This window comes from Rhodnius prolixus, unplaced genomic scaffold, assembly GCF_049639745.1.
Source record: "Rhodnius prolixus isolate KJV_2025 unplaced genomic scaffold, Rpr scaffold_11, whole genome shotgun sequence".
Taxonomy (NCBI): domain Eukaryota; kingdom Metazoa; phylum Arthropoda; class Insecta; order Hemiptera; family Reduviidae; genus Rhodnius; species Rhodnius prolixus.
In genome coordinates this window covers 13,060,863-13,076,163 of record NW_027411625.1, presented here as the reverse complement: position 1 = coordinate 13,076,163, position 15,301 = coordinate 13,060,863, and the positions used below count along the sequence as shown (strand labels likewise).

The following is a 15,301-nucleotide window of genomic DNA, read 5'->3' as shown; positions in this document are numbered from 1 at the left end:
TGCAGAAAAAGGATTTTTCAAGACCTTTAAGCTAACAGATCTGTTTTAAACGTAAAGGTCTCAAGTAAACTCCGTTCTAGCACTCATTCTTCCTGTGCAAAGCTTTCTTAGGTCTTTGAACCTCTCAGAGCTCCTTGTAATTACCATCTTGGGAATTCGTCCATAAAGTTTAGGCCTGGTATGTCTCTCTGCTTCCCTTAGCCTGATCTTTGCTTTCCTAGGTCTTCACGCCTTTCTACCTTTAGTGCACAAGCTGATAGAGTTACTAGCTCGTATTTCATGTAAACTCAAGGTGGTAGGTTACGTCGTGTTTCACGAACTATGCATTTTCGATTAGCAACTCGGTAGGTATGACACCTCACAGAGTTTGTTAAAGTTAACAGATCGTATATTTAACTTACTCTGGCCAGAAAATCCATCCTTCCTTCATACTGAACTATATATTTCCAGGCCTTCACAACTCATTGTGCTTTTTATAGTTTTCAGCTCCTTTAGAATTTTTACTGGAACCTCACATCCTTTATTCTGAGCTATGCTTTCTTAGATCAAACAAAAGGGGCTAAAATAACCAATTGTGTAACCAGTAAAGTTAGCAGTTTGAGTATGAGTCCTTGAATTCATGCTTCCTTTATTCTGAGCTGTGCTTTCCTAGATAGTTGCACCCCAATTCTTGAGGTTACTTGCTCCTATATTTATCTCCTTAAATTCAGAATGTAGTATCACCATTTTTCTTAATGTACTACTCCTGAATTTCTCCTAGAGCTTTGCACCTCGCCTGAGCTACTTGGAGCTATGTATATTTGCCACATACATACTTAAATTGATACGATAATATTTAGTCTGAACAAATGTAAACCTGTATTTTTTCAATTTGATAATAGTTGTTTGTAAACTGCGCAATTTTGTAAGTTTATGTTTGGAATCGTTAACAAAAGAAAAGCTAATATGTATAACAATTGTTTATAGTTTTTTGTAATTATTATTATTATTGTTTAGAATTGTTGCCAAAAAAAAAAAGTTTTTGGGCTTGAGCGCGGCCATTGTGGAAATTTTAAGGCATATTCTCTGGGTTTCACTGGTTAGGGAAGGGTTTGGGCTTATCGTAAAGGAATGCTGTAAACCCTATCCTTGCTTGTAAGTCTAAAAAGACTTGCATTGCCCTTGATAATAAGTACCCTCAGAAGGTGGTGGAGTGGATGTAATATTTCTGTGGCTACTGGACATCATTCTGGTCTAAGAACCCTGGATTGAGTACTAGAGCATCTTATGCCTGTAATAGGTCTCAGTATAGTATTCCCAACACGGGCGTCATAGACCCGTGAAGGCAGTTGAAGGCTCTTACTTTGAGGGTGTTAGGGCAGACTGAATACTTTTGTTCTGACAGACATCGTTAAAGATTAGGGTTAGAAAAGCTGGCTGTAATGTAAGCTTTATTCAGTTTTATTTTCTACAAAACTTATTTTTGATTTTAACCAGAGCTGGATAATATTTCATGTCAGTACTGAGTGCCAACGGAGACATTTTGTTGTAACGTTTTCATGACGAAACAAAACTATTGAATAATTCAGGAACTAAAAATACGACTGGAATGATTTTGCTATTATAATAATCAGCATGTATTCTGTTTTCGAGAAATACGTAATTGCCGCAGCGTAAATGTGGTAAGGGCGATGGGGGAGCATCAACGCGCGGCGGCCATTTTGCTCGAACGCGGAAGCTTACTATCAGTGTAGCTCGATATCCAGTACAGCTAGCAGCTGATTTTGATCTTAAATATTTATTATAAAGAGTTGGATTATACTAAGCGGTACAGTAGCAAATACAAATGTTTCGTTTGTTTTAGTGAGCGAAAATTATTTACAATAACGACTAAAACAAAAGCAAACCCCAACTTGAAGTAGAACAGTCGCACAGCATACGAAAGAGCCTGTTAGCAGTTATCAGCACCTGAGAGAGTTAGTAGAGCCAGGGCAAGCAAAACTGCAAATGTCAGCGGCGCTGAACAAAGACGCGCGTATTTAACTTCAAATCACGTCACTCCCTCGCCAGTGCATCCCGACCTTTGTTTATTTGTTTTTTTTTTTTTAAGTTTTATCTGTAAAGTTGCTGGCAGCAAGGATCCAGAATTCATAGAAAGTCTGTCGGCATTAAAGTCCTGGTTAATTTTGAATTCCTTTGACATACATGCACATAATTGCATAACGTCGAGTGCTTCTTAAATTTTCCTAACTTCTCGGATTTGACCACTGACCCAGTAATTTTGGGCAGTTAATCCTATTCATCAGATGTTACTATTCTTTTGTAGAAGTGCACTAGTAATTGTGGTTTCACTTCTGATATTTATTTTTCTTTTTATTTATAAACCTCTTTAAAAAGTGGTAGTCTTGCATGTTTGTAGAGGGTTTAATTAAAAATTGATATAGCCATTTTTCCTAACTCAAGGGATCACAAACCACATTCATTAGTTTTTCAGTGACATTGTAACAAAATGCACAAATAATATTTAAAATAATTTTGGCAGCAATAAATAAATAGATAATAACTGCAATTTAAACCTTGTAAAGCTAGAATTTAATTGCAGCTCTTTGTGAAATTGCAAAAGTTTGTTATTTTAAGTTTGCGTATTAATTACATTGCTAGTGTTATGAAATATGTTTAGGCCTTAAAATTGAATGGGTCTGTTGTAAAAAATATACGTTTGCTACAATAATGTTCCAATAGCTGGAACTCAAACATTAATTCCAGCACACTTTTCTTTTTTTTTATCACAACTTTCTTTTTAAAGCTGTCAAAGGCTATAAATAGTGGGTTCAATTCTCTCAAACATATACCGATGTATGTATTAAGTTCAGAGCAGTGTGGCCTCCTAACTAAATCTCCTCTAACTAGTGAACTCAATAAGTCTGACGCTGTCTGCGTGAGCTAAACTAAACTTTCTTTTATTGCTGACACAGGCTACATAAATGTGAGCTCAATTCTCTCACAAACATTTCCTAAAACTAAATATATTGTATACCAGAGCAGTTGATTGCAATAAGTCACTAACTAAGTAAATCTTAGCTAACCAATATCTACTTGTAGCTACTTTGCTTGAGCTGGACTAAACACTCTTTTACGTGCCGTCTCAAACTTGTGAATCAATTCCTACACAAAACATGTGCCGCCCATATATTGTAGGCAACAGCAGTGTGAACTACAATCTCCCTAACTATATCTCTGCTAACTATAAACTAGATTGAAGAAAATTGCGTCTAAGAGGACAAAACTCATTTAAGGGCTGCCACTGTTTGTGAACTGTGCTCTCTTTTCTTTCTGGAACCTATTTCTTGTAGCATACGTCGTAATGGTGTAGCTAGGCTAAACAGAAAATCGTCACTTTTTTGTTTGTAATTTGTTTGCAATTTGCAGAAGCATCAGCGATGCGACAGCCCGGAATCTGCGGCCGTCGGTGAAGAATTGAACGATATCCAGATTAGACTTCAGTTCACCCGGGCCACGGCTGGACTCAACGATTGCCGAGGAACTACCCAGGCTGGACGACAAAGTAAAGTGGTCGGCCATTGTGGAAGTATGGGGCCGACAACTGGAGCGAATCCAGGAGGTGCTGGGTCGGACACTGGGCCAGGATGTGGACAATCTTCGGCATCATTAGTCTCGATAAGCAAGCCAAATTCCACATCATCGAATATGACTGCTTCGGTTGTTGTCAATTTACCGACATCGTATCCAAACTCTGATATCGACTATGTATCGCCTGCGACGCCTTCTTCGCCAGTCCATTCCGTCGATAAGCAACAAGTGCGAATTTCGTTTTTATAGTTATAATATTAATATTAATAATAATAACAACATCTTGTTTAGGGAGAAAGTAAAATAATGATAAAATGTCTAATAATAACACAAAATGTCACCCTCTTTTCGTAGCTCATTTCTGCCCCGCACCATCTTGATTTTTGAGCTTTTTTAAAGATGGCGTCTGTTAGGTGTTGGACGTCACTAGAAATCTGGGTAAAAAGCCGTCCATGTTCCAGCAAGTCTCCTAGCCAGGATACCTCTTTTACCTCACAACTTCTTCAGCTGGCCTCACTGAGTCTTAAAATAACCCGCTTGAGTGATGCTGTGGCTTAACTAAAGTTCAACTATATTTGTTATTTAGTTAGTAGCAAGGGCTTCTAGACCTGCTCTGGATTCTCTAGGAACCCTTCATTAGCTATTCCTCATGAGTCTATAATTTCCAGTTTGTGAGGAAAGATGTTACTAATGTTCTAGAGATGTCTGTACTCTCGTTACTACTCCTGGGCTTCTAGACCAGTTCTGGGATCTTGTAGGTCGAAAACCTCTTTGGCCGCTTTATGTGTCTATGGTCCAAGATTTTAGGCAGCCCTTGTCATTTTTTTTTATTTTTTATGTACACTAAACCTTACAGTGAATGCCCCACCCAGTATGAGGAATGATGCGGCGGGAAAGATTCGTTGCCTAGATATCCGATGCTCTGGTAAGTAGCGCAGGGCTTCTACATCTGCTCTGTAATTATGACTACCATTCAGAGCAATGTTTTAGCCATTGCTATCAACTTCACAAAATTTTGCGGGGCTTAAACGAAGTTTTAGGAAAAAGCAGAGAAATAATAGTTTTGACGCTCTCGCTTGGGGAAAAAAGGAGCTCACAACTTGAAAAGCCGAATTTAGCACCAAAAACCAAAGCATCGAGAAAGTTACCGCTAGGTTAAAATCTAAAAAAGAAACCTTTACAGCAATCTTTACCTATTGGTGAATAATGTTTTTTTTTATTTTGGCCTTATTGTACAACGCAAATTAGCCATTGTGAATAATGTTAAAGTAAGTTGGTTTTACAAAAAATTTAAATTAGATCTGTCATTATTTGGGCGTTTTCAACTGTGACTAATCCGAGATATTTATTCCTTGGGCTAGATCAATTCTAGTCAAATTTTTGTCACGAATAAGGCTCAAGATGAGATGAGGGTTAAGCTTTATCAAACTTATTCGAATAAACACAAAAAGCAACGCATTCTTAATCGTTATTTAAACATAGCGCTGCCTACTAAACCTCTTTTGATCCAAATTAAACATTTTTTTGGTCACATATTGCATTACTTTGAATCAGTTTATCTTCATGTCACAATAATTCAGTTTGAAACAATTTATTTTCTCTTTGAACCTAGTTTTACTTTATGTTACCTCTGGTATTATTTATTGCAATCGGGCAGATTTTCGATTTTTGGTTCTCATCGAACTGCACGATTTGAGATCCCTTGAGTTCGCGTGCGCGTGTGTTCTGGTCTATCTGTTGTGGGTAGCCACACATTCAACAACAGAAAATCTTAAAAACGTAGTAAAAATTCATAGTTTCAATAAAATTTAATTCTATTCCAGTGCAGATGTGGCTGAAGGAGAATAAACGTATCTTGCACCCTGTCATATTGCTTTTTAATCGCTAGTTTGTGATATGAGGTCTATGGCTCTTGGAAACCATAGGGAATAATTCGCAAAAACGACTGCTGGGGAAACCCTGGGTGTGGTTTATTAACCACGAACCCCTGACCAGACTGTGCCAGGAAGAGAAAGGAACGTCTCATATCTGGCTTGACTGCGATATAATTGCTAGGAAACGACTGAAATAATAAGTCCCTAAACTTTGTAAAGAAGAGAGGCTTTGGCTTAGAATCATTTAATAATGGTGCATTAACGGCTTTGACTGCAGTGCTTCGAAAACAGGACTTGCCCAAGTTCAATTTAATCTAACAATCATTTTATTGTCTTATTTTATGCATCCCATTAGGTTCAAAAGATAATTAAAGTGAACAGTGACTCAAATTGTTTAGAATAAAGTAAATAAGTTAGTAAGAGGTGATTTCATTGCATGTGATGCGAGTAAGCAAATAATGAATACTATATTTGATGATTTATTCGAATTGGTTCACATAAAGGATAAACATTTAATCATCATTTATAATTGGAACTAGTTGGAATAACGCCGATCACAGGGTGAGATTGTACGAATAAGGAGTGTCATATTTAACTGATGTAGCCTAAGAAAGTCTAATATTCCATTTTTTTTACTTTCAAACATTGTATTCCAGACGGTTTTTAAGAAACTCGTATCTATTTTGTATTGTTAATTCTCTTTCCTGTAAATAATGTTTTTAAAAATAGATAAATTATTGCACAAATGTAACAGCTCTTAGTCTATTTATAATTATTTATAAATGTGGGGTTTCCAGAAAATTCCAAAAGTTTGCCATGAACCGAAGAAATGGTAGTGGGATGGAATCAAGTTTGGAGGATAAAAGAAGTTCAGTGTCATCAACCTCTTCATTATCTAGTAATGAAAAAATGTTCCACAGGTCCTCGATTTTGAGCTTTCACCAGAAACACACATCTTGAGATCCCCAACCAGAATAAAGTGATTTTTACCCAATCAAATAAATCCAATAGATGTTGCTCTGAAGGTTTTACAACTACTTCTAACACAAGTTGAGGTTACAGTACACTACAGTACATATATGTTTACATACATAAAGTTGAATGAAAATTGAGTAAAAGAAATTTCTTTGGAAACTTATAACAAAACTTCTTATTTTTATCGTATCATACAGCGAAGAAAAATCTTTATTCAACTTTGACCAAGGATTTAGAATTAATTAACCATCACAGTCCTGATTTATAGTTATAATTAGATAAATTATATATTAAATAATATATAATTAAGTAATTAGATAAAAAAAAGTCAGCATTTACATTTGCATGAAGGACTGGGAAACTGGCTGGAGTTTATACTTCTCACCATTAAATTCTATTGCTTAATAGGAGAGTTTATTACACTATTGGCAATCTTGCAGGCTATTTTATTTATGAACGAGTCTTATAGATTTGATTTTCTAATATTAGGAAAATAGCTTCTGGGCGAACCTGAGCAAAATAGGCGGCTTTGGGGTAATTGTTGAAGAACTAGGGAAAACCGAGCAAAAAGTCATTTTATAATATGCACGTAGGGTCTTTGGAAAGTCCGAGCTTTGGAGAAGAATTTGGAGGAGGTTTAGCGGAGGACTATGAACAAAGTTATCTCCTACGGTGCTCATTTGAAATATTACATTTGAACTTTCTGCAATTTCGGTTTGTTATTTCGCTCTCAGATACAGAATATCAGAAAGATTTCTAATAACCACTTTTTCATACTCAAGGAAGCCCAAATCGAGTACGGTGAAAATTATAACTCCACAATTTGTCCGAAAGTCATACTTCCTCAAACGGAGAGTTAGAGCAAGTAGATATAAAATGATGCAATAGTACTGGCTATTCGAAGTTGTACTTAATATGCACAGGATTGTTCGTCAAAAACTGCACAAAAAACCGTACTGTGAAAAAAAACTCTGAGAATTTTTAATAAGTGTAGACCCGCTTCACAATCGAAAGATTGATGTAAATATATTTATTTTTTTAAAAAAATCATTAGTCTTCAGAAAACATTATTATTTTATTTTCTATAAAAATATTTCCGCACTTCTTCAAGACGTTAAAAACATCGAAAATTATAATTTTCAATATTTTGTTTACTCCTTTGAAAAATTCTCTTCTGAAATTTTTAAGCATTGTTATGAAGTCTTTATTTTTCCAATAATTTTTATTTTTTCATATTTATACTTTTTATTTTGAAATGACAAGACAAAATACTGAAAATTAAATTATTCGAAATTGTTGAAGAAATCGGAAAATTATTTACAACAAAGAAAACAATAAAATTTTTCGAAAATTGGCAAATGGTTTTTTGATTCCAAACAATAATAGTATCAATTCTTACTTTTCTTTATTGTTTTTTATAATATGGCGTTTTTAAACATCAGATGTGTGAGGGTTTCAAGATCTTCCAATTTCTTCAGTTTGGGAAAACGGCCTCCCCATTATTACAACAGATCTATTTATGGATCATTAAAAAATTGTAGTATTTTGTAGAAAGCTTCTTAAAACGATTCGAGTAAAAAGAAGCTACCAAATATATTACAGCTCTTTATTTTAATTTTATTTTTTTAATAAATATTAAACATTCTTTTACTTATTTTTTTCGAAGAAAATAATAAATAAAGTTATTCCAATTTATATAGCTTTACCTTTATTTCTACAGAATAAAGTCCCCAACTCATTCAGTTAAGATATGTCTATTTTAGAGCCTTAACACTAAGGCTGCAGCTGTAATGCTCGGTGCCAGCTGTGATACTCAAACGGGCTTTAAACTGCACATCAAGGCATTGCTGGAAATATATAGTTGGATTGGAAAAAGATAGGCCAGTGTAATATCTATAATTATACTAAGGTTTGACTCAACGAGCTGACCTGTCTGTAATAAACATTATACCAAGAATTGAGCAAAAATTAAATATTTTTATTAACTATGAGATTTTTGTAAGTCGTGATTTCCTTAACTTAATAGCACAAGAATCTTGAGTTTCTAAGTCTGAAACAGAGTTAAAAGAAATAGTGCACCAGTTTACAAGGTCTCAGAAGTTATTAAAACATGTTCTGGACAATCTTTTTCCTCCATAGTCAATAATTTTATGCAGTCCTCTACCGTTATACTTGACTCTGAACGAATGAGGCCCATTCTTAATTTCTCGCGAGAACAATTGTTGTTGGCTGGGAAAAGGACTGCCATATGACTATCCGAATTGATTTGTTTTTATCATTAAAGAGGACATTCCTTCGATGGCGGTTCCTCTGAACATAATACGAACAAATTGCTTTCTATTTTTTTTGTTGTAATTTTAAGAGGGCATTTTTTTCATCATCACTCCACGGGAACGTTTCTGGCATTTTTCGCGTAAGTTTAAATTCTATCCCTTTGAGCCATTTACATTGCAGTCAATGACGTTCTAGAACGAAGGTTGAAATTGAGAACAAGTTACCCAGAGATCAGTTAACTTTTTCACACAAAAGATTTGTCTAGAATTGTAGAACGTTGAAATGTAAGGATAGGAAAACATGCACTGCAAAATGCAGTTTTTATTACTTACAACACTATAGAAGCATGGTTGTAAAAAAAGTAGATTGCTTTTATAATTACATATAGTAAGGTTTTTCTAGTAAGTACATGTAGAAATAAGACAAATTTGTATTTAAATAAAATAAATAAAAATTGTTATTATGTTATGGACTGAAGATAGATTCAAATAAGTCCGAAACGTTTAAAAAGTAGGTTGAGGAATTGGATGACAGCAAAGATAATTTAAGGAAACAAAGTGAAGGTTATTCGTATCTGATGATTTATATGAATGACTGAAAATAGTCTACGACCTATAATTTTTTTTCTCTAAAAACAATGAAGAGATATATAAAAATTAATTGATTTGAATAGAATTATTAAAAAAATTGGTGTGGACTACTTTTTTGTCCCAAACCTCACTCAGCCTAGACCGAAGGTTTAATTTAGAATCAGTACTGAGTGTGGGACAATCGAAGTTAGTTCCCTAAGTCTGGAGTCCGAATACTTACCCGGATTAAGCTCTGAATCTCACTCGGGGAGAACACCCACAACTTACACTAAGAATTAGAACTTATTTTAGGAAATTAAATAAATCACACGTTTCATAGTAAATACATTTTATTATGAAAATACAGTTACAATACAGTTTTGGAAATCAGTAAGATAGTGAGGAACAGTCGTAATTTAAATTCAGAGGAAGCCATGTAAAATACATCATTGTACGAGTATTTAGCACCATGGACAGGCATTTTTCGGCACATCCGAAGCACTAGGTTCTACAAGTTAAAGAAGCTCCGGAAACATGAAAGCAAGAAGCTTCTTAAGGTTTTTTTAGAGGATAGTAAAAGGTAATTTAAGTAAATTAACGTTCTAACGTTGTCACGCGTTAAGCCAAGCCTAAATAAATAAACTTTATGCTCTTATTTTGCAATGGGAAGAATAAAGATTGTTTTGTGTTTTTTTTGGGGGGGGGTCTCTAATCTTTTCAAAAATCAAAACTCTACTTTTATATAATAAAATAATCCGAAGAAGCTGATTAGAGGCATGGTCAAACTGGGGGCACCACTATCCAAACATTATTTACATCATGAATATGGGTGGACTTCTTTGTAACTCATATCTCTTATAATCTCTTGCTCACCGGCCCCTTTGTTGATTAATCCGGCTTTTCTCCCAGATCCCCACTAGAAGCAGCCCAGGAAATTTCCAATCTAACCAAAAAATTTCTGACTATTTAGCAGCCTTATTAAAATATTTAAATAATACAAGGAGCTTGGAAGTTACTGAATTGGCGTTGTCGGAGCAGTGAATGGATCTTGCCTTCTATGAAGTGATAAAGCGCTTCGCATCTCTCGTACCTTGGTCTCAATTGAAGCTTTATGCTGTGACAAAAAATAAAAATAAATAAAATAAAAAAATAACAATAATAAAACAAAGAACATGGTTAGATGTCACGGCTTTGACAAGCATCATCTGATGTAAGATGTATCAACACTTTAAATATTACATTGATAATTTAACATTATTAGTGAACCTTCCTTAAGAAAAAGTTTCGAGCTATAGTGAAAGGCCTAACAAACGTTATGTACAGATTCAAATTAAAATTTGTAGTGGGATTGATATTCTTTCAACTTTAATTTTTGTTAGTTCACACTCATAAATATTATGCAGATTTTTGAATCGTTCAGTATATTAAAAATAAACTTTAGAGGAGAGCCCAATTCCATTAATCCCCTCCATATTTGTTCTGCATTAATTAATATATCTGTTCAATCTGGGCCCAGAAGAAAATAATAAATTTGTCGAATAGCTAGAATTTTATTGACAGAATCCTCGCAAACATAATGTACAATATACTCTAATAATTTTAATAATTACAATTCATTCATTTGTCTTTTCCTGCTGTTTTTCCCCCTCAAAAGCTTATTGGTTGCACCTGAACCTAATATAAATTGTAAGACTTTCTACAATTTTTCGTTTTTAGGTAATTCTGGCCACGCACATAACGACACCCATACACATTTTTTTAAAAGCCACTTATCCACTTTTACATACTCAGGAGTCTTCAAAACAAGCCTATCAGGTAAGTCAAAATTGAAAATCTGCTCGATTACTTACATCCTCTTAAAAAGAGAAAGTTACCTCTAAGTAAAATTTAAGAGCAAGACTCTTTGATTTACACAGTGCTTGTTAAAAACATTATGAAGTGTTTCACTCTAAGAAAGAAATGCGTACATATATTTTTTAGCAATCATCGTAAAACGTTGATGAAGCTTTATTTAGGCTTACCATTCGTCCGGTCTGAAGGTGCGTTATAGGCCTGTGCATAATTTTTTTGATAAAAATCAAAAAGTCCTAAATGCATACGCTGAACGCAATGAGCAAAATATGTTAAAATATGAATTGTTGAATACACTTTCAGCCTGCACCCGCTGAAAGAATATTCTTATTAATAAATAGCATGAAGAATGAGGTAGGATTACTGAATCAAAAGCTTTTGTTACACTGAAATCTCAATTTGGTTCCAAATCGTACTGAGTTCTTAAACGAAATTAAAAATAAATTATTCTTAAAAATGATCAATATCAAAAACTTTGTAATAACATGTTTTTTTTCAGTTATGAGTAACTGCGACAAGTTAAAGCAGCAGTTACCCTTTACGAAGATCGCGGAGTCGAATGGCGAATATGCCAAAGGCAGACATTGAAAAAAGTTGTGGGAGTAACTATTTCTAAGATTAAAAATACCAATAATTTTTTAGAAAGTTTCTTTCGGCTTTAAAAATTGCAAATAATTCTAACACAATAGCACATTTAAAAAAATCATTTGCTGTTTGTTAAGTTTGAAAGTGTGTCCTGTGGTAGTTTAGGTTTTAATTGTTGGTCTGTTTTTTTTGTCGAGCAGGAAGTTTTGTCCATCTTCTGTTTTCTCTAGAAACGTTTGCTGTCCTGGTCATAAAACCTGTCATTGTTAGTACTCTCAGCTCCCTGTGACTTCGTTCATTCTGCATGAAACACAGTGCCCCGCAGGCGATTCGTATCACTTAAGCGTTAAAAAATTACAGCTTATTCGTTGCAGTCTTACCAGTGTCCGTGCGTACAGGGCAAGCGTAGGTCAGTGTAGTCAGTGTAGATGTATACGTGAGTCTAGAGTAGTGAAGATTTTTAGACGTCCGTTGGTTTTTTAAAGGATAGAGTTGTATAGGAGTTCGGGGGTCTTAGTTGCAGTGAAATACATGGCGTCCTATATATAGGAGTCTCGTGTTGAGATTTTTTGTAACCTATTCCACTATTCTGCGAATCGTCTCGGTGTAGAAAACAATTTATGGTAAATTTAGGATATATGTATTATATATGGCTAAGGAAAAATTCGACCTGCAATTAATTATACAATTGTTTGCAAAATGGGACGAGACTAAAGAAACTATGAAAAAGGGAAAAGAGGCGCGCTTGCCTCACTTACCTCAAGCTCATGTTGTAGTCTTGCTTTCATATCAGCCACATTTTGTTCCAGATTTTTTATTTCGCCTTGTAATCGCTTTGCTATGATTGTGTAGTTTCCCTAAAAAGTTTAAAAGTCAAAATCAATTTTTGTAATCAATTCACACTATGGGACAGCGATGTAGATTTGTACGAATATTGAGAAATTAAAAATGACAGCATAAATTGTAAAAAGAGTTTTTTCGAACTTAGGATATTCCTCAAACTAGTGAAATTTACTATTAGTATAGATTTCATTAATCAGCTTACGATTCTCTAGACAACAGGGTATGGACACAAGTTTCGTAAGAGAATTAAGGCCACATTCAGATTGTGGCTGCACTGACTAGTTATTGTAAGAGTATTTAGTGCAATGTATGCAAGATGATTGACGCTACAATCACGATGTGTGACAGTTATTTCAGCTCCAGCACAGTGTTTGAGTTTATTAGTGAAGATACAATGTTAGTTCACACTCCTCTGCACTATAATTACACACGGATTCTATAATAGTAAGTGTAAGGCCTGTAAAGTTTGTTAATTAGAGATTGAGTTGTGAATGTTGAGTTGTAAGCTCTCACTCTTCTGGATAGCACTATATGATCACATGCGATTGAATCGGGTCACACTCACGGTATGTGACAGTTAGTCCAGGTTCAGTACATTTTGGTTGAGTTTATTTACTACTTTACCACTCTGGACGGAGGCAATTTGTTAGTATTTTTGTCGATTGATAGGGTGCTAGATTTGTTTAAAGTTTCCTTGCTGGCCGCCAGGTGTTCGTTCTTCATTTGGCTCTCGATAACATCCTTCTCAGCGTTCAATTCTTCACATTCTTTTTTCTCCAATTCAATCAGTCCTTCCCATTGTTCATCAATCTGTGAAACAATTTAAGAGAAAATTTATAATTAAGGAAAACAAAAAGAGTAAGTTATTAAATTGCAGAATTCTAAGGATGCTATAGAACTCTACAAAGATTTAAAGTAAAGTGTGTTGTGAGTTTCTATACAACATGGGCTTAAAAACACTGGAAAAGTCCGAATCCCGGCCAAAAGTTTCTCTCAAACCGTTCAAAACATAATTAGACCAAAGAGATAGACGTACCATCTAGACGGCACTGTCGGACGATAACATCGGTGAGATTAGTACATTTTGTATTTTAGTCACACCAGAATACCCATTTCGGCTCTACCCAAAATTCGGCTCGATCAGAAACAATTAATTACTTTTAAAAACATGTTATTTCTGCTACACAAGAAGACAAAAAGAGAATTATTTTTCAAAATTCAATCAGCTTTATTATTATGTACTGAAAAACGAAACAGAAACTTTTCTCTGCAGTTTGGTAAAGATTTCATTGAAATCTGATAAATATGCTACGAGTTATAAAAGTTCGAAATTTTAAGGTATAGCAAAACCACCAAAATTTAACCTGCTACATCTCATTAACTATTATGACTAGAACATTGCGATTAATATCAGTTACAGAGCTAAGCTTTGTCTACAATTCGGTAAAGATTTCGGTACTTTTCCGTTAGCCGGGCGCAAATGTCGCCTATTGTGAACCAAACGCGAGCCAAGTCAACGGAAAAAAGTCGAAAATGTTCAACTATAAACAAATATTAATTAATAGTAAGCAAAACAAGTTCAACTATAAACAAATATCAATGAATTGTAAAGAAAACAGTTTTACCCAATACGGTTTTTCGCTTGCGCCCGGCTAACGGAAAAGTACCAAGATTTCATTAAAAACTGATCAATAGGAATCGAGTTATGAAGGTTTGAAATTAGAAGGAATTGCAACACTACCAAAATATAACATTCTACATTAAAACAGTCCGGTTGATCGTCAAAAACTGCAAGAAAAAGCGTAAAGTTGAAAAACACCCAAATTAAACAATTTTTTTCTCTTTTTCTATAAAAAGTAAAATTACCAAATTTTCATTAAAATATAGGGTAAACCTCCTTTATAACTGTAATTTTTTTTGCAAAAACATACATTAAGTATCGAGAAATAAGTTGCTGAAAATGAGCAAAAATGGCATTTTCAAAAAACGTTCTTCTTCATCTTGTTACAAATTCTATCTAGTAGTTTTCCAGATATTTGAAGTTAAAGATTTCACTGTTTTAAACGAAAACAAAGTTTAACTCTAAATATCTCGTATTCTACTCCACAGATTTTTACTAAATTGTATATAATTAACGAATATATGTAGATGTCTCCATATACAGATAAAATATGAACAAAATCTATCGAGTGGTTTACGAGATATTTGAAGTTAAATATTTCACTTTTTTAAAAAAAAACAAAATTTAACTCTAAATATCTTGTATTCTACTCGACAGATTTTTACGAAATTTTACACAATTAAAGACTATATATGTTTCCATATACAGATAAAATGTGAACGAAATCTATCGAGAAGTTCACGAGATATTTGAAGTTAAAGATTTCACTTTTTTAAACGAACACAAAGTTTAACTCTAAATATCTCGTATTCTACTCCACAGATTTTTACTAAATTTTATACAATTAAAGACAATAGACGTCTCCATATACAGATAAAATATGAACAAAATCTATCGAGTGGTTTACGAGATATTTTAAGTTAAATAATCCACTGTTTCCAACGAAGACAAAGTTTAACTCTAAATATCTCCTTTACTAAACAATAGATTCTTACGACATTTTACACAATTAAAGACAATAGACGTCTCCATATACAGATAAAATATGAACAAAATCTATCGAGTGGTTTACGAGATATTTCAAGTGAAATATTTCACTGATTCCAACGTAGACAAAGTTTAACTCTAAATATCTTGTA

The 15,301-nt window shown here is 34.1% G+C and overlaps 2 protein-coding genes across 5 annotated transcripts in view; one reads left to right on the top strand and one right to left on the bottom strand.

Moving 5' to 3' along the window:
• Positions 1-11,107, top strand: part of Shal (Potassium voltage-gated channel protein Shal) — a 37,526-nt gene extending 26,419 nt beyond the window's left edge. The window contains exon 5 of one of the 2 annotated variants that reach the window (XM_074138573.1): positions 10,979-11,107. In XM_074138573.1, the coding sequence (XP_073994674.1) occupies positions 10,979-11,092 (114 nt within the window). In that variant the 3' untranslated portion in view covers positions 11,093-11,107. Of the gene's footprint in view, positions 1-3,408; positions 8,115-10,978 lie in introns of those variants that run through there. The other variant, XM_074138572.1, reaches the window with a different exon arrangement.
• LOC141459461 (uncharacterized) overlaps positions 10,098-15,301 on the bottom strand; it is a 30,321-nt gene continuing 25,117 nt past the window's right edge. For all 3 annotated transcript variants that reach the window (XM_074138578.1, XM_074138576.1, XM_074138575.1), the window contains 3 exons: positions 13,166-13,351; positions 12,457-12,555; positions 10,098-10,376 (listed from right to left, as the gene is read on the bottom strand). In XM_074138578.1, the coding sequence (XP_073994679.1) occupies positions 10,275-10,376; positions 12,457-12,555; positions 13,166-13,351 (387 nt within the window). In that variant the 3' untranslated portion in view covers positions 10,098-10,274. The remainder of the gene's footprint in view (positions 10,377-12,456; positions 12,556-13,165; positions 13,352-15,301) is intronic.